Source organism: Camelus bactrianus, chromosome 27 (genome assembly GCF_048773025.1).
Source record: "Camelus bactrianus isolate YW-2024 breed Bactrian camel chromosome 27, ASM4877302v1, whole genome shotgun sequence".
NCBI classification, from domain to species: Eukaryota; Metazoa; Chordata; class Mammalia; order Artiodactyla; family Camelidae; genus Camelus; species Camelus bactrianus.
Genome location: NC_133565.1, coordinates 24643553 through 24667180, shown reverse-complemented (window position 1 = coordinate 24667180; position 23628 = coordinate 24643553). Strand labels below are relative to the sequence as shown.

Here is a 23628-nt window from a genome sequence, read left to right as displayed (position 1 = left end):
GAGTGGCTGTGGGGATTTAGGATGGGGGAAGGAAGGAGGCACAAATAGGGCTGCAGCCCTGTGGTTGCTGAACCAGACTCTTACCCACATGCTGGGATGGGCACATCCCTCAACCTTACCCAGGTCTCAGTGGGGTGTAAGCCCAGAGGCCTCCCACTGGACCCCCAAACTGGACCACCCCATGATGACTGATGGTGAAGAGGTACATTCAGTTCACAGGGGCGGCTGCAGTCCAGCCTTGGGCTGACTGGCTGTTTCTCTGCCCTGTGAGCTCTACTGATCTTCTTTTTCTCTCTTTCTCCAGGACCATCAAGAACTCAGGACTTCGGAGCATCCAGCCCAGAGCCTTTGCCAAGAATCCCCACTTGCGCTATATGTGAGTAGAGCGGCAGCGTGTGGATGGGTGGGTGAGGGGCATGTGGCAGGGAGGCAGGGTCCTGGGCAGTGAAGCCCAAGGCCTGAGACCTGGACCTGGCTTTGCCACTGTGTGTCCTGGGGCAAGTCCCTTTGCTTCTCTGGGCCTTAGATTTTGCCTCTTAAAATGAGGGTTTGGGATTTGATGATCTCTAGGGTTCCTGCCAGAAGGAAAAGCCTAGGACCAGGGCTTAGAGGGAGGGTCTGTTGACACTCAAGTTTGTTCGTGTCCCATGATGAAATTTGCAGTTTTATAGGAATGTAAGTGAGAGGAAATTCCCCACGTAAGTGTAGTATGTGATATGACTACTACACTTCTCAGTCTGTGTGTGTGTGTGTGTGTGTGTGTGTGTGCATGTGCTGGGGTGGGGGTTGGAAGAGGGAATCAGGGCAGACCAAGTGTTATGTCTAAATAGATTCTGGGTTCAATGCAGAAGAGCTTTGAAAAGTGGAGACTCAGGTACATAAGGTCACACAGCTTTGGGTCAAGCTGGAGGTCACATGGCTCTGGTGGGATCCTGTCTGTGCCTCCTTCCTCCCGCCTCTCTCCTCCTACTACCTGCCATGTCCTCAGGGTTGGCTCTGTCCAGATCTGTGAGGATGGAATCACATGAACCTGGTGCTTCCACTGCAAGCCTAGTTCTGGCTGAATTCTCCGGGATTCGATGGGAGGACCACCGTTTCCTGGGGAGAGGTGGGCTTGACAGGAAGCCTAGGGCCAGTGCTTAGGGGAAGTGCCAACAATCTGTACCCATGGTGGGAGGTCTTTGCTGTGCGGTCAAGTCTTCTCTGAGGATGGTGGTCATCTTGGGCATCTACTGGGCGTGTTCTCCAAGAGCAGAGATTCCACAGGAGCCAGGAGGTGGGATGGAGTCTTTACTGCATTTAGGGAGAAAATGGAGGAACAGGGTGCAGACGGACCTTTCCTTTGGCCACTTGAGAGTTGTACTGGCCCAGGCACTTTGCGTTTGATGGTGGAAGGACATCCCGGCTGCACAGGACTTTCATGGGAAGAGACAGAGCATCCGAGGGGGGTGGCAGAGACGGGAGGGAGGGAAAGAGAAAAGATGGTAGAGAATTGTGGTGGGGGAGTTGTTTCTCTTCCCAGGGGTCCTGGCCTCACCCCTGGCCTCTGTGTGTTTTCCTAAGCACGTAGAGAGTGCTCGATAATTTTTTTTTAAATCAGTTATGGCCACCCCTCTTTGTGCTGAACTTCCTTTCCTCCCTCTGGGCTTAGCACACTGTATGGCCATTGCTCAGGGCCTGAGGTAGTAGCTGTGGGGGACCAAGACCTCCCCTTCAGCCACCTCACTTAGCCGTTGCCCCCTGCCCCTGGCTGAGCCTCTGTGGTGGGCTTCTCCTGATGTGTGTTCTTTGCCGCTGGGGGCATAGCTGGATGAGAAGAGGGCCTTGGACCAGATGTTGCAGGTGTTTGTTTTATTGGGGATTTGAGTTTCAATGTAAACTATCCCAGGGGAGGAAGCTTTTGACCTCTGAGACATCTCCTTTTCATACTAACTCCCCCAAGGGTCACAAAGCCAAATGCCCACGGTGGACCAGGTGGGGAGAGTGGAGGCTGGGGGCCACATGTCACCTCTCAGGGATCAGCCTGCAAGCAGTTCCAGCTGACTGCTGTCATGAGGAGGTGGGGCCTCGGGTTGCCAGATGTACTGTTTTTTCAAGAAGAGCCAGAGGTCTGGTGACACCTTTCAAGTTTCAAATACTGACAACTAAAAATAAAACCCCTTGACTATGTGGCCCGAGCAGAACTAGTCTGTGGGCAGACTATGACATCCGGAGTGCACTTTGTGGTCTGGGGTTATCTTGGGAGACAGAAGCTGCCAACATGGGAAAGGGCTCTGTCCCCTTTGAGGATAGTGGCTGGGTGCTCAGAGCCTGCTAGGGCACTGTGTCACCCCAGCTCTCAGGGAACCTGGGCGGGCTTCAGACCCATTGCGTTTCCACAGGCCACAGAGGTGGGAGGAGGGCTGTATCTTGGGCTACATGTGTCTCTAAAGTGGGTCGTACTGGAACATGTCTTTGACTTACACGTGAGAGTCCAAAAGAGGGCTGCAACTCACTGTCCCTTTTGGGATGATCTGGGTCTGCCGGGTGATGGCAGTGATGGGCAGGTGGGGCTTTACAAGATTCCCAAGGCTTTGGGTTCAGGAAGGGTCTGGTCGGAGCAGATTATGATGGTACCAGTGAGCCTGCCCATGACCTTGGACCCTGTTTGCCCCTGGACACATTGGCCAGCTCTTGCCAAAGTACTTGCTGTTAACTGCAAAGGGATCAAGAGGGAGAAAGATGGGTCACCATCAGTCCAGCCCCAGTTTGGGCCTGTCTGCACCTTGAGGGTGACTTGGATGCTCAGATGGATGTCAGAAGGTCAACACCTGGCCCAGGGGCTCCACAAGGCATGGCAGGGCTGCCGGAGGAGCCTGGGGATCCCTGACAGAAGAGTCAGGAATTTGAGGCTTATGTACTGGCTTCCACGATGGGTTTATTTATTAACTTTTCCCATTTACGAAGACACACCCCAAATCCCGACTGAGTGAATTTCCCGGCAGCTTCAGGACATTTTCTCCTGGCAAATGGGCCAGGTTTCTCTGCTCTCTCACAACATCTTCTATTTCTGTCCTCTAAATGCATTTACAAGTCTTCAGGCCCCAGCTGAGCAATCACAAGATGATCACTTACTCCAACACTAATTGCCAAGCCCTGGCTTGGTGGCTTTTTTTCCCCCTTCTTCTTCTTCTTCTTTTTAGGATGATGACTGGGAAGTCTTTTCTTCTCCCCTTTATACAGAATAAGAAGCAGGAAGTGAAATCATTGCCTTCTGTACTCGTGTCAAGTTATTCAAGTTGTTCTGATTGGTTCACCTGTCCCCCACCTCTAAGCTGCCGCTGCATTAGTCAGTGTGATTCTTCCTCACGCCAGAGGATGATCCAATGATGTGAAGGCCAACTTGTGTGCCACAAAGAAGACTGGAGCTTAGGATTCTTCAGGGTTTATGAGTGACTGACCATGTCTTCTTGACTGCTTCTGTTTTCTCTGTCCTTTACTGAATATGAAAAATGAAGTACAGACTCACACACATCAAGGGATTTCCTTTTTTGAGAGCCTGAAATATTCTTGACCTTTATATCCTTTCCTTGATCTTAAGGATTTTGGATTAAGGATGCTTAAAGATAAGGACTTTCTGAATGGGTAATTGGAAGAGCTATTTGCTAATCTGTAAAATGGGTGTAATCCTAGTGCCTAGTCTAGTGATCGGATGTGATAGAGATTAACTGATAGGAGGCGCATACAGCATGTAACCTGGTAAATCGTCAGAGTTCAGAAATGGAAGCTGCTGATGGTGGTAGCAATTCTTGTTATCACTGGTGGTGGTGATCGTGGAATCAAAAAAGAGGGATTAAGTGGCTTGATGGCGATTCTGACTACTGCTTAATTCTGGAAAAGCTGGATTTCTGTCCTGTAGCTCTCTGGTGACTAGCCTACTCCTATCTACAATCTCTCTGATGACTTTCTTCCTTGAATACTGATGAATAAACCCTGATGGACTCTCTGTTGTCTCCATTTAGCGCCCCGCCCCCCCTGCTCTAGACTGTACATCCATCCCTCTTAGCGCCATTAGTTTCAGAGAGGATCTGATTGCCACTGATGAGCTCGCCGTTTATTTCCATCTGACTTGAGACCACACCCACCAACCCTACTGAACTTGGGCCATTTGCTGAGTCCTCTAACCCCACCCCTGTCATTGACTCATCTCTTCCTTTCTGGGGTTTGTTTTCTCGGGGGTGGCCCACATGCAGCCTGCATCTCCATGGTCTGGGGTCCCCATGTCTACCTGTGAACTGCACTCGAATGATGGTACTTCCTTTCATCTGCAGAGCACTGCTTTCTCCTATGTCATCTCATTTAATCCTTTTACCACCCTGGGTGGGGGAGCGTGGTACACAGCCTTTTCCTACCGCCCGGAAGACAGGTCCAGAGAGGGTCTGACTTGTGGGCAGCAGAAGTACAATCGCACTGAAGTCCTCTGATTCTCTTTCCAGGAATCTTTCTACTGTAGCTCATGGACCAGAAGGGGCAGTGTTTTTCACTGAAGTAATTAAAATTTTTTCTTAAGATGTTTAGAAACTTGCATAAAAATTGCAGACATCGGAAGAGAAGAGGGAAAGGCTAATGCCGACTGAAGACTTACTATGTGCGAAGGTCTGCATCTGGTGCTTTGCAAATAGGATCTCACCCCTCACAGTAACTGTGAGTTAGGTTTCCCCATCCATTTCATAGATGAGAACACTGAGGCTCGGAAGTCATAACTGAGTTCTCTCAAAGTCACACAGTAGTTAGTGGAACAGCCAGGATTTGTACTCTGATCCCTTTGACTCTGAAGTCCATGAACTTTTCTACTTCCCAGGCGTATTTTTGTCTCTCTCTCTAGTTTTCACAGCAAGAATTCCATGTGGGAGGAATGGGGGAATGTCTTTAAAGTTTTATTAGAGAGCCGCTGTTTCCCTGGGGGATTTAGCACCATCCATCCTCAAAGAGCTCTGTTGAGAAAGCTCTGTTTCATTTCTCCTATTCAGGTCAAATCCTGTAACAACAGCTACATTACAACCTGAGTATCTTTGTTGTAAAAGATTTCTTGATGTGAGCCTCTGGCCCACTTATTTCCAAGAATATGTAAGGTAGGATTCCAGCAAGCCAAAAGAATTTATTTAGTCCCTTAGAGTTGTTGTGGTGCTCAGTTGCTCTTTTTCTCCCCAAAACTCTGGATGTCACACTGAGTTATTCCTCTATGTTGTAAGCAAATGTTCACTGAATCTTCAGCTGGGAGAGCCGGCCCCAAACCCCCTGTGTGAGAGTGGGATGGGATGAGCAGGGGAGAAGGTCCTGATTTGGGGATGATGGTGTCAACTGTGTTATGATCACATAGAGAGAGACAGGTAGGAAAAGAGGAAATGACCAGGGTCCCTGCCCTTGCAGGACACGGCTGAGTCCACAACACCCTTCTCCCGAGACCACTGGGGTGGAAGCCTGGTGAGACTGATTTACTATGTATTGTAAATTACTCAGCATGTCTCTCCTTGAAGTACTACGCCCTCCCATTTCCCCATTTTGGGTCCTAAGACAATGTGTAGATATTCTATCTCTGCCTGCCTCTTACCTTTGCACTGACTCCTCTGAGTCCCGAAGGGGTTGTAACTGGCACGCTTGTCCACTCACCTCTCCTCCACGTGTGCCCTTCCTCTGTCCTACGTGGAGGACTTAGCCATTGAACTCTGTGTTGCCAACAGTCAGGAGCATAGGCTCTGGACATAGAAAAGCCAGGGTTCAAATCTTAGATCATCCATATCCTACTGTGGGACCTCAGGCAAGCTACCAGCCTTCCATGAGCTTTGAAGGGAATATGAGTTCCTACTTCATGGGATTCTTCTGAGCTTCTAAATGAGACAGTGCTTGAAGCGGGCTTAAGACAGGGCTTTACAAAAGGCTCAGTGTTGTTTGCTGTTATTAATGACTTCCTCGCTGCTCATTGGCCTCTGATTTCACAGAATCACTGATAAAGTTGGAAGGGACTTTAGAGCTAAACCCCTAAATTTATATTCCTAGTCCTGCTCCCATCCAGGCCCTTTGGGCTCTTAAATCAAACTGCCTAGCTGACAGCTCTACTTGGGTGGTTGAGACACAAGTCGGACTTAACTTGGCCAAAACAGAATTCTTGAGTCCATTCCACATCCTCACTCCAAACCCTCCGTGTTTCTTGCTGCTCTGAGTGGCACCATCCACCACATTCAGAGGCCAAAACCTTAGGGGCCATTTTTGACTCTGCTCTTCCCTTTCCCTGCCCTCCTCCACCCTTACGCCATTCAGTTCATCAAATCTGGCAGATACTTCACATCCGTCTCCTTCTCTCTCCCTCCACATACACTGCCTTGGTCCAAGCCTGCCTTCTCTTCTGGCTCTGTGATAATAGCTTCTGAACTGGTTTTATTGCCTCCACTTTGTCCCCTACATTTCATTCCCAACACAGTGGCCAGAGTGATATTTCCAACGCATAAATCTGATTGTGTCACTCTGATGCTTAAAGCCCTCCAATTACTTCCCGCTTTACTTACAGTAAAAGCTAAACCTCTTCCTGTGGCCACGGGATTCAGGTTGATTCGCTTTCCATCTCCCTCTCTGATTCTCCTGCACGCTCCTCTCCCTTGCTCTGTGTCGCAGCCTATGAAGTTTTCTTTCAACCCCTGGAGTTCACCAAGCTCATTTCCTCCTTGGGGACTTTGTGCTCGCGGATCCACCCAACTCAGACGAACCTCCTGCCCCCAGTCTCTGCAGGGCTGGTTCCTTCTCAGCATTCACCATCTCTGCAATGTCACTTTCTTAGCAAGGCCTCTCTGGCCTCCCAGTCTTCGTGGCCTTTCTCCTCCTCTCACACCCATCATACTTGGCTGCCTCATGTGGCTTCATCATTTCCTCGGCCCTGATTACTTTTTACGTCTGAAAGTATGTCATTCAGTGATTTGTTTTTCTTGTTTATGCTCTGTCTCCCCGACTAGAGTGTGAGCTTCCGTGGAGCCAGGACTTGCTGGCCGCTGCTGTAGCTCCAGCACCCAGAATAACGCCTGTCACGTGGCCAGGGGCCCGTGGCTCTTTGTTGAATGTATGAGTAACTCTTCTCTGACATGATCATTCTATGGACTTTCTCCTCTTAAAAAGCCCTGTACGCACATGCACACACTATTTCTCATGCATTTTTGTGGATTTACATACTTCCCATGGACCCTGGGTTAAGAAGCCTTTCCAAGGATGTCCTAGAGAGAGGGGTGTGGGGACTGGGATGTGTGGTTTACACCTAGCAGGTCTTAGGCATTTAAAAAATATTATACCAGATGTGACAAATGAGATTTATGTGATGCCGTATTCTCCTGGGCATAAATGAATGCCTTCATGGTTTACACTCTCCAGTATGGGGAAGGTGAGTCAGGGATATAGTGGTATGGGGTTTCTCTGAGGGATTATAAGAAAACATTCCAAAACTGATTATAGTGATGGTTGCACAACTCTGTGAACGTGCTAAAAACCACTGAATTGTATATTTAGCAGGTGACTTGTGTATGAATTTTGTGTCAATAAAACTGATGAGTGTGTGTGTGTGTGTGTGTGTGTGTGTGCGTGTGTGTGTGTGGTGTCCCTCCTCAGCAGAAGCTTTCAGAGCTTGTGTGTGGTCCATCATGCCTCGTTGCCCTCTGCCACAGGACAGAGGGAGTTCATGTTCCAGACGGAGGCAGTTCCATTAGCCTGGGTCTCGCTGGGGAGGTGCCGGGAGCAAAACCACAGCTGACCTTCTGTGGACACGGAGTATGAGAAAGAAAGAAAAACTTTTGCTGTGGTAAAAAGAAAAAAAAGAGAGAGAAAAAGATAAACCAGGAATGACGGTGGCTGTAACCAGTGCATGGGGTGGGTGGCCGGGAGTGCGTACGATCTCTTGATGCCTTAGCTGCCGTCCTGTTCAGCTCATTCCTACTCAAGAGAGGGTTTCAGAACACGAGTGAGAAGGACGCTATTGCAGGCTGGCTTTGATGCTTCTTGAAGTTATGCATATAAAGAAAATTGCAAGCAAGGGGAGTTTCTTTATTACAGGCTGTGGGTTATTTGTGACAAAGATGTGACAGCTCACACCTTGAAAGCACTGTACCCTCTCCAGTCTTCTAGTACAACAGTGCAGGGGCCACCGGTTTAGCCTGGAAGTGTGACTGTGGATCAGAGGTGGGCTGGAGCAACTGAGAAGGAGGCTTAACGGAGGAGGCGACGGTGGGGCTGAGCCTCGGAGGAGGTGCGGGTGTGGATGGCTGGACCACCTGCGGGTGGCGTCTCTCCCCCAGACTCCCCGTGGTCCTGGGGTTACTCACGTCTTCCCTGATAATTGCTTTGTGTTCACTTCGTTTTGTGGACAACATTCTGATCCACGCAGGGCAGACCCAGCGTGACCCGGACTGTGTGGCCACGCACCTCACTTGCCGGCCACTGTCTGTGATATTTATTTTGCAATTTTCGTTGTCAAAGCCCAGCATTAAGCATAGACTGCTCTTTCTGAGTTTCAGTATCTCCATTCTCCAGGATCCTCCAGACTGAGCTTTAAGAGTGTTCTGTCATCTCATCAGCTCTGCCTATAAAGAGTCAGTCTAACGCTGAGTAAACACTCTGGGCTGCGTGTCTCCGAGCCTGGGGGACTAGACCATGTGCCCATATTTTCCAGCCTTGATTATTCTCAACAGATTTTCTTTTCTTTTTCTTCACCCTCCCCTAAGGCTTCATTACTTCCCATTTGTCCACATCTCTTTTCTCCATTTTTCTTACTAAGGACAGATTTAGAAGATGAGATTAGTCTCGTGGCTATTTTGGAGTCATCATTAATTTTTGTCCCGCTTCCTGCCTTAGCAGGCTGCCCATCCCGTGCCTCTTTCTTCCTGGTTCCTTCTTGATGGCTTTGCAAAAGTCTCTTTTATTCCTAGGTTAACCCCTTCGTCTCTTGGGGCTTGCTTTAGTCTTGAGGAGCCTCTGCCTTTTCTGGGCGGCCTTCTAGGTGATGCGGACTATTCTGGGTTGGAAGGGCACTGGGTCTCCCAGAGCAGGGCTAAGCCACATGCTGCCTCTGATCTAAGCCACGGCAGCCCCCCACCTGCCAAGAGGGGCTGCTCTCCGTGTTCACCTTGAAAACACCTGAGGAGTCCAGGTCAAACCTGAAATACACCTTTGCAAAGGCTCTCTTCCCATAATGTGTAGGCTCCTTGAGAGGCAAAGACTGGGTCTTATTACAACACATTTCTTTAATGTTAAATGCAGGTTTGAAGAATGCATGCATGAATGAATGAGTGAGGGAGTGAATGGAAGAGTGAAAACAGTATGCACCTAGGAGGTGGATGTTGCATCGCCAACTCTTTAGCTTCATGCTCTTCACCAAGGAATTGAGTCTCTGTGTCCTCCCCAGAACAGTGGGAACTCTCCACCCCACAGGGAGGATTCAAAGAGTGAACAGACAGCACCTCCCTCAGAGGCTGCACAGTAAACAGTCTGTGTTGCATCCTGGAAGCTACTACACAATCTCAGAAGTCCAGTCCTTGTTAAAGGCGTTTGGAAGCCCAGACTCTAAACCGGTGGATCTCAGGTTTCTCTGGAATTCTGACCTGGTGTGTGGGGAAACCAGCAATTCAAGGGGTAAAGGAGTTAAGAAAGCTGTGTTGAGGAGCTGGTTGGAGACAGTGGCGGTGACCCCTGCTCCCAGTCTCCTGGGGCAACCTCAAGGCCATGCATCCTTGCCAGCTCATAGCACGCAGTAGTGTGTTGTTATCGTCAGGGAGGGAGCTTTATTAGTGTTATCTTGTCATCTTCAGTGAGGAAACTGAGACAGAAAAGAGGGGTGGTGATGACGTGGGTCCAGGCACATGAGGAGATGGAAGAGCCAGATTTAGAGCGTCTGATTCCTTAATGCCCACCACTGCCGCCGCCTGCCGTGTCCCCTCCCCTCTCCAGACAGATGCTTCTCCTAGGGCCTGTTTGTCTCTCCACCTCAGAGTTTACACCTACATCTCTTCAATGTGGTTAAACCTCTGGCTTGTTCCGTGATTTTGACAGCTCCGCCCGGAGTAACTCCCATCCTGTTGGTATCAGGCCAGGGCCAGCTTGGTCAGCCAGAGGGGTTGAATTTTCCTGAGGGCCACCCCCTGCCTGGGGTGTAAGGCACCCTTTAGGGCCCCCTGTCTCCCTCTGCAAGATGGGGGGCGGCTTGGGTGGGGCTGCATCTATCTTGCTTGAGCTGGGACCTTTGCTGCCCAATGGAGTTACCCAGAGCTGGGGTTCAGGGAGGTCATTTCAGTTCATTTGACTTTGCAGAGTGATGAGGCCCCAGGAGTCCTCAGGGAAGCTACGATGGGCCCGTTGGGAACCTGAACCCAGAGCCCAAGCCTTCGAGGGTGAGGCGGTCTGGTCTTCCTGCCGCTCCTCATGGCCTGGTGATGGTCAACATGTTATTAGAGGGAAATAGAACTAGTGCAGACCTGTTCTCTGTAGGTGGCAAACAGTGACCTCCTCCTCTCCCAGCATCTTCATCTATAAAACAGGTCCTGTCCTATTGTTTACACTCCCCGTCGTGGGGTTATTGCGAGGGCTGAGTGACTAGTGTTGGAAAGGGACTTTGGCGTGCGTGGAATCTGAGCATCTGACAGGATATCCAGGGGGGTGTTGTGTCTGTAATTGATGTGCTGAGTTTGGACAATTTTGGGTTGTCATTTGGACAATATTGGGGGCTAGGGACTGCCGTGAGATGTGGTGAGGGGACCTCATGAAAACACTGGGTTCTGGGAAAACTAGATTCTGGGGAAAATGGAGGCCAAAAAAAAAATGTGACCCTGTCCCGGTTTGGAGATTGTTATAAAGATTTTGTAAAGGATGCTGCTGATGCAGGTGACGTCAGCCTCACCCCCAGACAAGTGTCCCCCTTCCTGGAGCCTGACATTTAATCATTGATGGTTATGCCTCCGAGTCCTGTAACATCCACTCCCAAAGGCCCGTGGGGTCACATGGCATTTTTCTGAGACGCGAATTCATTAATTCCCAACAGGTACATCTGTTGAGGTCCTACTGTGCCCCAGGCAAAGCTGCCCAGGTGAATTACATTTAGATCTTCTGCTTTGGGGCACATGAGGAAGAGGCAAAGGGGTAGAGGCAGTTACTCTTCAGTGTGATGGGGACTAAGGGCTCCCAAGGAGCATTTGGCAAAGGCAGGGGTTGCATCTCTGTTGGGGACAAGATTGCAGCAGGGAAGCTCCCTGGGGTGATGACAGACAACCTGAAACCTGAGGGTGGGTGGGAGTCAGCAGCTGAAGGAAGCTTGGTGCAGGGCTGGATGGTGGGGTACTTGATGGGGACTATCCCAGGCAGAGGGAACTTCATCCTGTGTGTCCACAGGCTGGGCAGTGATGGGGGAAGTGTGATGTGTTTGAGGGACCACAGCCCTCCCTGAACCTGGGATCAGGCTGACAGCGTGACTCCCACCATCATCTTGCCTCTAAGTAGGTGGAACTAAAAGATCAGAATCTTTGCTTCCAGCTCTCCTGTTTCCCAGGTTGGTCCTAAGATCTAGGCTCTCTGTCGCTAAGGTAGCAGATCTTCTGGGGAGCTGTTCATGTTAGGGAGACTCAGAGCAGGAGGGGGAGCCAGGGCAGGAGGACGGTCCCCTGCCCTGCCATGTGCCCCATTTGCTTCCAGACAGCAGGTGTCTGATGCTTCTTTACCTCTTCCAGAGGAAGGGCTTGGTGCTTCCCTGCCCAGGGCCCCAGCCTCTCCTACATACCAGTGTCCTAAGAGGTCTCCCTAGACCTGCCATTCTTTTTTTTTTTTTTTTTTTAAGCAGATTCTTCAGTACACACTTATTCAAACAGAGAATTTTTTTATTTTTTAAAAATTTTAAAAATTGAAGTATATAGTTGATTTACAATGTTCTGTTAGTTTTAGATGTATAGCAACACTTTGCATATATATAATTTTTCAGATTCTTTTCCATTATAGGTTATTGTAAGATATTGAATATAGTTCCCTGTGCTATACAGTAGGTCCTGGCTTACTATTTTATATATAATAGTGTGTGTTTGTTCATCCCAAACTCCTAATTTATCTCTTCCCTTTTTGTAACCATAAGTTTGTTTTCTATGTCTATGAGTCTGTTTCTGTTTTGTAAATAAGTTCATTTGTATCATTTTTTTAGATTTTACAAGTAAGTGATGTCATATGATATGTCTTTCTCTGTCTGATTTACTTCACTTTAATGATAATCTCCAGGTTTATCCATGTTGCTGCAAATGGCATTATTTCATTCTTTTTTTATGTCTGAGTAGTATTCTGTTTTATACACACACACACAAACACACACACACACACACACAAACACACAAACACACACACACACACAATATTTCCTTTATCTGTTCATCTGTCCATGGACATTTAAGTTGTTTCCATGTCTTGGCTACTGTAAATAGTGCTGCTGTGAACACTGGGGTACATGTATCTTTTCAAATTAGAGTTTTTGTCTTTTCTGGATATATGCCCAGGAGTGGGATTACTGGATCATGTGGTAACTCGATTTTTATTAGGTTTTTTTTTCTTTAATGGAAGTATTGGGCATTGAACCCAGGACCTTGTGCATGCTAAGCATGCACTCTACCACTGAGCTATGCCCTCCCTCCCCATTTTCAGCTTTTTTAAGGAACCTCCATACTGTTCTCCATAGTGGCTGCACCAATTTACATTCCCCCCAACAGTGTGAGTAAGAGGGCTCCCTTTCCTCCACACCCCCTCCAGCAGTTATTATTTGCAGACTCTTTGATGATGGCCATCCTGACAGGTGTGAGTGATGTAGGGCTGCCATTCTTAACTCCATCCCACATTTGTTTTCCAAGCAAATGGCAAGGAGATTGTTTAAACATTTCAATTGGATCCTCATGAATGTGCCTCTGATGCTCTTAGGCTAAGAGCCAGATTCCCTGCCTCGGTCCACCAGGGATGGAGACCCGGGTGGGACAGCGCAGTATGGGCCTGGGACCACCTAGGGGACCCGTCCCTGGGGCCCTCCACCTGCACCTCCCACTCTGCCTCCTCTCCTGCTCTCTGCTTCTGCTGTATGTACCGCACTGCCTTCCAAGCCTCCAATGTGCCGTGTCACCTCCGCTCACAGCCTTTGCCTGCGCTGGTCACTTGGGGTGGAAGGCTTTCATACACACTGTTTAGATGGTGCCCACCCCTCCTTCCAGTATTAGCTCAAGGGTCGGTTGAAAGCTTTCCATGAACCCCACTCTCCTCCATAGATGCCCCTCCCCTCACTTTCCTTAGGTCCCTGTTCTTTTTCTTCCATTGCCCTTGTCTCAATAGGTGTGCACTTGGATTTAATAATTACGTTTAAGTTATGTGGTATTTGTTGCCTCTACTGGGCAGAAAGCCCCCTGAAGATAGACAGGCATCTTGCCTCTCTCCTCCACCACCTGATATGCAGTACTTGGCAAGCGTTGGCTGGCACATAGCAGAACCTCAGTGGATGAAAGAAAATATGACTCAGGGGAGGGGCTACATGGTCCTTTGTTTCCCTTTTCTCGCTGGGTAGATCCAAAGTCCGAAGGCATTCAGTGAGTGAGGTCCAAAGGCGTTCAGCCACAGGGCAATAGAAAGCAGGCCCCTTGAGGGACTGAACAACCCCCACTAATGCATGTTGAGCCTGGCTCCGTGCTGTGTCAGTGCCACTTAGGGCCATGTGCCCCCCAGCAGTGCCTGCTCCCCAGGAGAATTTAGGGGGATGACCTCACCCATCCACCAGTGTCTTCCTCCAAGAATAAAAGGGCCCCTGATTCTCTTGTCCTTTTTCACATCTGGAGAGCTCAGCTGTGGCCCAGGGGGTGGGTAGCTCATCCCTTCCAGGCAGCAGTGGGGTTGCCCCTCTGAGTGCCAGCTGTCTGTCTGCGATCAGGAGCCTCTGCCGATGCCAGCAAGGGTGATGTTTGCAAAGAGCAATTGTGTGCTCCTTATTTATTGTGTGTAAAAGGAAACAAATTAAGGCCTTGTAATTATACAGTCAGGCATGTTCTTAAATAAAGCTTAAGCAGTCAGAACTCCATTTAGAGTATTAATAATTGCATTCCCCAGCAGCCTTCTCTCTTTCTACTCCTTCCCTCTCCTCCCATCCTTCCTAACTCCCATTCCCCTCTGTCTCTCTCATGAATGCAGATCTCTGCTTGGACCTCAGCAATCTCTGGAAAGCCTCGCCCCCCAGCCATGACTAGGCATACTTGAGAGCCCACACTGGCCTTTTTAAAGATCATGAACAGCATTTATTAAGTAATCTCAAAGGCACAGGGCTATGCTAGGATTTTCTTGACTGTCCTCTCCCCACCCTTTTCAGCTAAGCCTTGAGAAGAAATGTAATGTTGTGTTTAGGGACACGAGGATTGGAGGCAGTCACGACTGGGCTCCATTCCCATTGTGACTGCTGACCAGCTGCAAGACTTCGGTCCAGTTCATCTCATTCCTTTGAGTTGGCTTTTCCCCGGAGATAAAATCACCTCCGTCCTAGGCGTATCTTGGGACTTGGATGAGATAATGCCTTTGAAGTCCTGGCACATAGCAAGTTCTTTACAAGTATCAGGTCTTCCTTTTCCGTAGCTCTGGATAATGCCAGAATTTTATGGAGTTTCTTATTTCTGTTGCTTTGGACCCACAGTTTCATTGAAGTGCTTAGAACATGCTAGGCACCCATTCAGTCTCCCCAAGCACCTGGGAGATGAGTGGATGTGTCTGTTTGGGGCCCTGCGGGTGGACATAGAGGGAGCTGTCACTGTTGTGTGTGGTGTACTGTCATGAGAGTCCCACCGACATGTTTCTTCCTATGACTAATGACCAATGCCTTGAATGATATGCTCTTGTAACCAACATGGCTGCAGTCCTTTATAAACTGCTTCTCAAAAGTACCATCTCATCTAATATTGCAGTAGGGAGGGAAACTATCAATTACTGTCATCCTGATTTCATTACTGAGGAAACAGAGAGTGAATTGCCCAAGGCCGCGTAGCTAGAAGTAGTGAAGTATGGATCAGGACCCGGGTCTAACTCCAAACTCTGTCTCTTCTGCTACATTGGGCTGTTCCCTAAGTCATTGTTAACCCCTGGAAGAAGACTCACCTTGTTTCTGGACCTCAGGGTCCCGATGCTGCTTTGAAACTTACCATGGATCAGTCACCACCTTGCTCTATCTTTTAGTTTCCTTTCCTGTGACATGGGAAACACATACCAACACTGTCTTACTGGCAATGTTATAACAGTTGGATCATGGCCAGAAACTAACTCAAAAGTAGTTCGAAAACATCCAAATATTGTTAGGTTCAAAATCTATATTAGGTGATTGTTTGGATGATGCTATGAAGGGCCTTATTAAATGCAGGTAATGGGTGCTCTGGAAATGTCTCTCTGTGGCCAGCACTGTGACTTGGGGGATGGGGGAGGAATGGAGATACTAAGGCAGGATTTGGTCCAGATACAGTTGGAATGTTCAGTCTAGTTGCGAAGATGAAATTAGCTTTCTTAGGCTAGAGATGCCAGTATGCTAACATGTGCTGTTTGGTGCTGTGACTGTACCAGGCAGAGAGATTTTTGTATTCTAGGGATGCTGGTGAAAGATTTAAGAAGGACATGGGTCTTAAATTTGTCCTTGAAGGAAAATAGGCAGTATTATATAGGAAGAGGGAGAAAACTCATGGACTGTGTATGTGTGTGTGTGTGTTTGCAAGCAAGCAGGGAACATAGCCAAGAGAAAGAGAGAAGAAATATTTATTGTGTTAAGCTCTCTGCTAAGCACTCTTCCAACAGTAATCCTGCTTGAATAAGTGATATTCTTCCTGTTTTACAAACGAGAACTCCGGGGTTCAGAGAGGTTATGTAATTTGTCCAAAGTCACACAGCTAAAGATATGGACCCATATCTATAAATGTCTGCTTCAGAACTCATGTTCTTTTTGTTGTATCGTGGTGCAAAGGCCAGGTCACCTGCTGGGTCACGGAGCCCAACTTTCCCAAAAGGAATATTGGAAGATCGTTTCTTCTTGGCAGGGAAACTGGTATCTCGCTACTGTTCTTGCTTACCGCGTTCTCAGCCTCCCCGTTTCTCTCCCTGGGGATTCAGCACCATGGCCAGAGCCCAGGGAGCCCTCTTGGGCACAAGAGCTGTCAACAGCTGTCCAGGGAGAAGCTCCCAGTCCCTAACCCGGCCTCATCTTCTCTCTAGCATCATCACAGCCGCTGACCTGTATCCTTAAGTGCCATGTGGTGTTCAGGGAGAGCCTAGCACATGTGGTAGACAGGTGGCTTGCTCTCAGTCAGCCTGCCCAGCGGGATCCAGATGTAAGCAGGAGAGGGGATGTGAGAAAGGCTTGCTCCTCCAGCCTTCTCTCCTCCCAGGCCCAATGCAGATGGAATGAGGACTGTGACTTATGACTGGGTTACCCTGAACTGGGAAGTCATCTAGGACCATGGAATTGGGAAGGGAATGGGAAGCTGGAGTGGGCTTCTTTCCTCCAGGGCAGAGCTCCCAGGATCTGTGGTCCAGGCTTGCTGTGCTCACCACTTTGGCCAAGCCTGTTCAGTTTCTGTTGAATGGGGGACCCTGAGAAGTACTTTTGTCATGTGCTTTCTCAGAGGGGGACAAACTGTGGGAGAAACACAGCACAACACACACACACACACACACACAGACACACACACACACACACACAGGCTCACACTCTAGTAGTGTACTAAGGGCATGGATTCTGGAATCAGACATAGATTCAGGCCCTGTTTTAACATCACCAGCTTTGTGACCTTGAACTAGCTAACTAACCTCTAAGCCACAGATTTTTTAATCTGTAAATTTAGAACAAATCATAACAATGATGGAGACCATAAAAGGTTTGGGGGAAGATTCAATGGACTGACATCTCTAATATCTAATACTTTAGTGATTAGTTCCTAACAGGCACTCAATAAATGTTGCCCATTATTTCTATTTCTCAGAAAATTATTTTTGTAGCCCAATTTCCTTTAGTTTATTCACACGATTATTGTTAACGATTCTGGAAAAAGTCCCATAGCAGGGAAAAATGATTAGCAAGTTAATTAATTGTTTGTACTTGTCTTCAAAACTCATGGTTTAAATTAAGTTGAGGTCAGCCATAGTAGCGCTGGCATAAGAAAGAATTAGTTGAGTTTGGCACCCTGTTCAATGCAAGATTTGTGAAATTCAGATCATTCAGTGAAGTTTACCTGCATGCTTTTATTTAACAATAATTGTGATCAATGTGTGAACTATGCCTTCCACTCTGGGGAAAGAACTGTTAGAAGAGACAGGATTCACGAGTCCTAGTGTGGATGGTCACCCCTGGGGGTGCCCGCCTTTACCAGACCCAGGAGCCCTGGGCTCTTTCTCTCTGTCCCTCTCCTTTGGGTTTCTCCAAGTCTCAATCTAAAGTGCCTCATTTCTATAGGCATATGCCCTTCCTTCCCAGTTTAGACTCCATCCTCATGCAGCCTGGGAGAAAGTGAAGGAACAGCTCCGCTCCACTCTACATGGAACCTAGTGGACTGGGGATTCGGCTCTGGGTTCCATAAATTCAATGTGAGATAAGAATTCTTATCTCATCTCTTCCTCACATAAGTCTCTGTGGATTCTGCCAGGTCTCTGCAGGAGGGAGGCCGTGGGGAATAGGAACAAACGCTGCTTTCCCCAAACATTTTGCAGAATTGGACAATAGAGACCAAAAGACCATGCATGGTGTAAATTACAGAAAACAGTGGTGTAATGACATTGTTTGGTGAATAAATTAAAGCCCTGAGTCATGAGGCCAACAACACAGAGAGAGGGAGAGAGCAGAGAAGTATAATTAAAAGGAGAAAAGAGATGTTTTCAGCTGATGCTGGAAGTGAGACCAAGACGGGGGTGGGGCGGGTGGAGGGGGCAGCTGGTCTCTTCCTGGGGCTTTAGCTCAGCAGACAGGACAAGGCTGTTACAGGCAGTTAAGGAAGGTGAGAAAGGAGGCCAGGACCTCTGAAACCGAGGAGGAGAGAGAGTAGTGACATGGAGAGTTTTAGTAGAAGGAAAGCAACATGAGCTTTGGAAATAAAGATAGCGGTAGGATGCTGACCTCTGTGGCGATTTAGAACAAGCTGGGATGGAGAGGTCTGTGTGAGGACAGATGAGAACCTGGATATGAGGGGGGTATCGGGAGTGGGACTGGGTGTTCTCAGGGTCGTGGGGTTCCAGGGATTGTTCTCCAGGGTCTCTTGCACCTGCAGATCTGGACTGTCTTGAAAATACTCTCTGACTTCTCTTTCCAAGGATTAGAAAAAACAAATTTTATGCAAGGGCATTTGATCTGGGCTTGTTGACATGCATGGACTGGGGGCTGTGGCCAGGCTGACTGCATCACGCCACCCCATGGGGCCAGAAAGGGCCTTAGACAGGGCAGGTTCAGATGCTAAGCTGCAAGCAAACCTTTTCAGACAGGTTCCCTTCCCTGAATTCTTCTGGAAATATAGTCAATGAACAGATTTCCATGGGGAAAACGTGTCTTGTTCACTCCAGGCACCAGTACCCGGCATCGCCTGGCAGAGACTAGGTACCAAATTAGTATGTGTTGAAAGAGTGAGGGGGTGGAGATTGTCTTTTAATAGAGTAAAAGCTGGAATGAGACTAAAACTCATTTTGCTTAGATACTTTGCTTATCTCTCGTTCTGTGCTGGAAACCAACATTTAGAAGAGGGTGGGGCACGTAGTAGGAATTCATTGCAATATTGTCCAAACTGGAACACTTCTGAGAGCCAAAGGGGAACTAACTGGATGGGATTCTGGAGCAACAGATGTGACCTGGACTGTTTGGGCAAACCCGGAAACCCCTGTGATCACCTGTCATCAGTACTTACTGAATGAATTAATCTTGTATCCTTGGCGCCATTTAAGGAAAAGTGAAGGTTTTGTGGGTTTTGCCTCCTTCGAACCTAATTACTTCCTTGGTCTCATTCAACAAATGTTTTCTGAGCACCCACTATATACCAGGCATTTTGCTTGTATCAAGGATACAAAGAGACAAAGGAAAGCCACGTTTTTACTCCAAGGATGCCATCTAATAGGAAGCCAGACCACTGACAGACACATTATTTGACAGTGTGACAAGTTCTAAAGGGATGGACAAAATGCTCTGGGAATCTGCGAGTGGGGAAACCAGTGTCTGGAGGTGGTGGTCAAGGAGGCCTCTTAGAGGTGTGCTATTTCAGGGAGTCATGGAGGAGGAGGAGAAGTTTGCCAGCCATTCTGGGAGGAGCCAGATGTCAAGGAAGGCTGTCCAGGGCAGAGAGCTTATTTCAGATCAACTCAACAACGCCACGTTGCCAGGTGTTGGGACTTGAACTGTAACTAAGACAGTGGGCCCTTGAGCTCATGGATTGTGTGGACTGCTTGCCTTCAGCTAGACTGTCATCTAATCCATCAGGGCCACGAGGGGGGAGTGACCGTGTGATATGGGAGCCTGGAGGCTTGCTAGGTGCTGACCCAGGCAGTGCACTGGGTAGGGAGAGGGGCTTCCAGATACCCAAGTGGACTGTGAAGGGGAAGCCGATGTGCCCCTTCCAGCATCCCTCCTCCCATTCCGTGATGTGGGGTAGTGCTCGCTTTGCCCTCTCATCTCTACTGTCATCGCTGGGTGAACAGAGTGGCCTCAGGACTGGACCAGGACAGCCACAGCGGCGTGCAGAGCTGGGAGGTCCAGCAGTCTCCCTGGTCTTCCTGGAAGTCACATGATCCAGAGGAAGAGGCTGGATGGAAGGTGGTGGGTAGACAGGAAGCCAGACAGGGAGGAGGGAGCTGGGCCATTGCTTCAATAAGGCCCATCTGCCGCCCCATCCAGAGCTTTTGAATGTAATATTGAAATGTTCCTCGTTATTTTCCTTGGATGGGTTTGCTATCCTGATGATATTAATTATTCTTAAAGGTCAACAGCGCTCTTTCGAATCCCCTTCTGTTCTATCATGTAATCAGTTAATTAATTGGAAACCATTTAGCAGCGTCTGCCGAGCGCCTTGTCGGGCGCGAGTTTTCTTGTTCTGCTGCTTCTGCCGTGATGGTTCTCTCCATGTGCCGGTTTTCTTCCAAGGATTTGGCAACTTGAGCACGGACCCCGCCCTTCATCCCCCGCCTCCCCTGGCGGACCCCCCACTTTGCTCACCGTTGCTTCAGAGGTGTCATATCAAAGCTTTCCCCTTCGTTTCTTTATTCCTCCACCAGTCATAAGACCCTATTTCCACTGAACGCCTACTAGGGGGGATGTCTGTTGTATAATTTAATTTAATTCTCACCACCTAATGTGGTAGAGATTTTGCTCCCATTTTAGAGCTCAGTGTGGTGAACTGAGCCATTCAAGAATTAGATAGCTCAAAAGTGGCTGAGCAAAGATGGAACCTTCTAGAAGCCTTATATCTTTGTTTGCTGTGTCACTGGTCTTCAGAACACCTGGGAGAGGAGACGTGGGTCGTTGTGGTAGGGTCTTATTCAAAATTCTTAGTCCCAGGTGCTGCTGGTTCATTGTAGGTACAAGCATTTGATGTGAGACTGGCGCCCTGATATTTATTTTTTTTACTGAGCTTCCATTTTGCTTGCTGGCTCTGAAACCTGATGTACCCCAGCAGCCTGAGGGCAGAGCGGAAGTGGGAAGCAATGCTTGTGGGACAAAACGCTTCCAGCCCCCGAACAGGGCCAGCCCCCCTGCACGATGCAGTCACCCTGAGAAGCTGACATCTGTTAGATTCATTGGCAGCTCATATTTGTTCCAGTTCAGATCTCCTGTCCACACCCCTCTTGGAGATGGGCTCCAGCACGCTCCAACCCTGAGCATGTTATTGTGTGTGTGACTCTACCAGACAGTCCCTCCTGCCTGGGGTCTGGGCTGTGGCTGAAGGGGGAGTACATAGGTCATCTCTGGCTAATGGTTCTCCACAGTGGAGAACCTGGTGCTAGTAGGTGGTGCTCCATCCTCTTTCACACATGGTCCCAGTTAGTTCAGAGGACACAGTGGGAAAATTTACTCGAGTTCCCCTTTCAGAGACCAGGATGTCAAGTCCTTCCAGACAGAGGCTGGGGAGGCTTTTCCAAATTCTGCTTAAGGACAGTAGGATCCTGTCCTAGTGGTGGTGACAGGTGGGAGTCACTGGGCACACGGATAACAGCTCCTGCTGCTACTGCAGCCAGACTGCTGGTGCTGTTCTCCTGGTTCCCCCCAGCATCAGCTGCTGACCCAGGGCAGGCTCTCAAACCTCCTTGTTCCACGATCTCCCTCTGGAAAGACAAGGATAATGATGATTTGACAACAACGATGATGGTGGTGGCACACCGTTCGTGGGGTTGTTGCCATGTATAAGTAGGATCTTATATGCAAAACCTTCAGAGAACACTGGCCCAGGGTGAGATCACTGAACATGTTAGCTACTGTCATTACTACCACCTGCAACACCCCAGCAGCTTCAGCTATGCATTGACTACCTACTATGGGCCAAAAACTTGTTTTGGGCACTTGGCATGCAGTAACTCATCTTAACCCTCAGAGCTGCTCCTTAAGGCTTCTCCTTATGACTTCTGTGCTCAGGATGCAGAGACTGAGACCCAGAGATGTTCAGGAACATTTTTAGGGAGGGTCACCCAGTTCTGGAGGGCCAGAGCCGAGCATCTGGCCTGTCTGTCTGGCTCCAGAGTCTGGGCTCTTTACCACTACATAGAGGTTCTCACACTTGAACCTGAGTCACTGTCTCCTGGAGGACTTTATGCGGCACAGAATGCTGGCCCCACGCCAAGAGTTTTCGACTCAGCAGGTCTCGGGTGGGAGCCCTGAGACCGTGCAATTCTAACAAGTCCTCAGTGATGCAGATACTGCTGTTCTGGGGACCTTACTTTGAAAATCTCTGCCTGCCTGATGCAACGCGGCTCTGCAGAGCAGGACAGCTGGGGACGTAACGAGGTTCTCCATCACACGGCCTGAATGGGCTCTCCCTGTGGTGTCAGCTGCCCACGTATTCCATCCTAAAAACTCATCTGCTACCCAGTTCCCCACATGATCTCCGTGACTGAGTCTCCTGGCCAGCCCGGCGGGGAGGAGGAGGCCCCAAGTGCCAGTGCCATTCACATGCCCTCCTGGGCTCCATTAGAAGGGAGGTGGGCAGCATCCGGCTAAGGCTCTTTATCTCCGCAGGCTCTACTCTGGGAAGGGGGAGAAGCAGGGAGGCCTGAGCTGCTCTGCTTCAAAGGTGACTGAAGCCCTCAGGCCACTGTTAGCAGAGTCACCTCTGTTCCACCCTGGCCACTCCAGAGACTGGCTTCAGTTAACCTTTTGGCCCTGGTCAATGACACTGTGCTCCAGGCTCCCAGGAAATCTCAAGGTTCTCAAGGGGACCCCTCCTTGGGTGGCCAGGAGTGCGGGCCCAGGCTCAGCCCTTTCTCCTGGAGTGTGGCTCTGGCCCACTGTTGCCTCCTCCCTCTCCCTGCCCAGCACCACCCTCTCAGCCCTGGCCCGGCAACCCCTCTGCCCCCCAAGCTCCCAGGCCCCAGATTTCCATCTGTCCCAAGCTCTGGTCTTTTAGCTCCCTCGCTATTTCTCTGCTCCCTTTCTGCAGGTCCACTTCCCCACGCAGCCTGGACCTTCCTCGCTGCCTCTCACTTTCTCTGATTCCTAGCCCTCCTTCATCCTCCAGGCTCTCCCGACATGGAGTTCAAAAAGGGCTCCTTCCTGGAGGGAGCCCTAGGGGTTTCCCTGAAACAGTCTCCAAGGAGTAGACGGAGGCCCTACACGCAGAAGTCCTGCTGAGAGGAGGGGCTGGGTGAGTGCGGGTGGGGATAGCAAACAGATTCATCCTGCAAATCCAGGAGGCACTTTGGGCAGTGGGGACCCAACTTACTCATTTCAGTCCATTTCCAGTGTAGTGACAGCCCTTTTCCAGACTTCCTGGTGGCACCTCCCAGTTGGCAATCCTCCACCAAGTTTCAGGCAGGAATTGCTGAGTTCTCTTCCTAGCTATGAACGATGGCACTCGCTCTCAGGAGCCCTGCTAGGAATTCCTCGGCTCCTGGCAGTGTGTTTCCTTACATGTGGACAGATGATGGCTTTATTCTCTTATTGCGGACAGAACGATTTGATAGGAACCCAAGTAAACTCATCATGAAAACAAAAATTTCACTCTATCAAGTGGTCCTTGAAGTAAGGTTCCCAAATCAACAAAGTCAACATCCCCTGGGAACTGCTTTGAAATGCAAATTCTAGGCCAGACCTACTGAATCAGAAATCTGGAGTGAGGTGGAGCCCGGCTGTCTGGTTCGTCCAAGCCTCTGGGTGGTTCTGGTACCCAGAGCTGGAGCACCTCTCCCCTAGATGCTCTCCTCAAACCCACACTTGGCCTGTATTTCCTCAACCACACACCTTGAAAGAGGGATCGGATGCAATGTCGCCCTAAACAAATTCCTTTATAAAAAGGCCCAAAGCAGCTTTTTGCTCACAATTTTGTTGCTTTTTAAGAGAGCCATAGATTTTCCTTGAATTAGAATGAGGATAGGCCTGGTCTAGCTAACAGGCAATTAGCAGGAATATGCTTTCTGCAT

The 23628-nt window shown here is 49.1% G+C and overlaps 1 protein-coding gene across 5 annotated transcripts in view; it reads left to right on the top strand.

Moving 5' to 3' along the window:
* The window catches only part of NTRK3 (neurotrophic receptor tyrosine kinase 3), a 337492-nt gene that overhangs the window by 66372 nt on the left and 247492 nt on the right, over positions 1-23628 (top strand). For all 5 annotated transcript variants that reach the window (XM_045522574.2, XM_010962928.3, XM_045522575.2 and 2 more), the window contains exon 3: positions 305-376. In XM_045522574.2, the coding sequence (XP_045378530.2) occupies positions 305-376 (72 nt within the window). The remainder of the gene's footprint in view (positions 1-304; positions 377-23628) is intronic.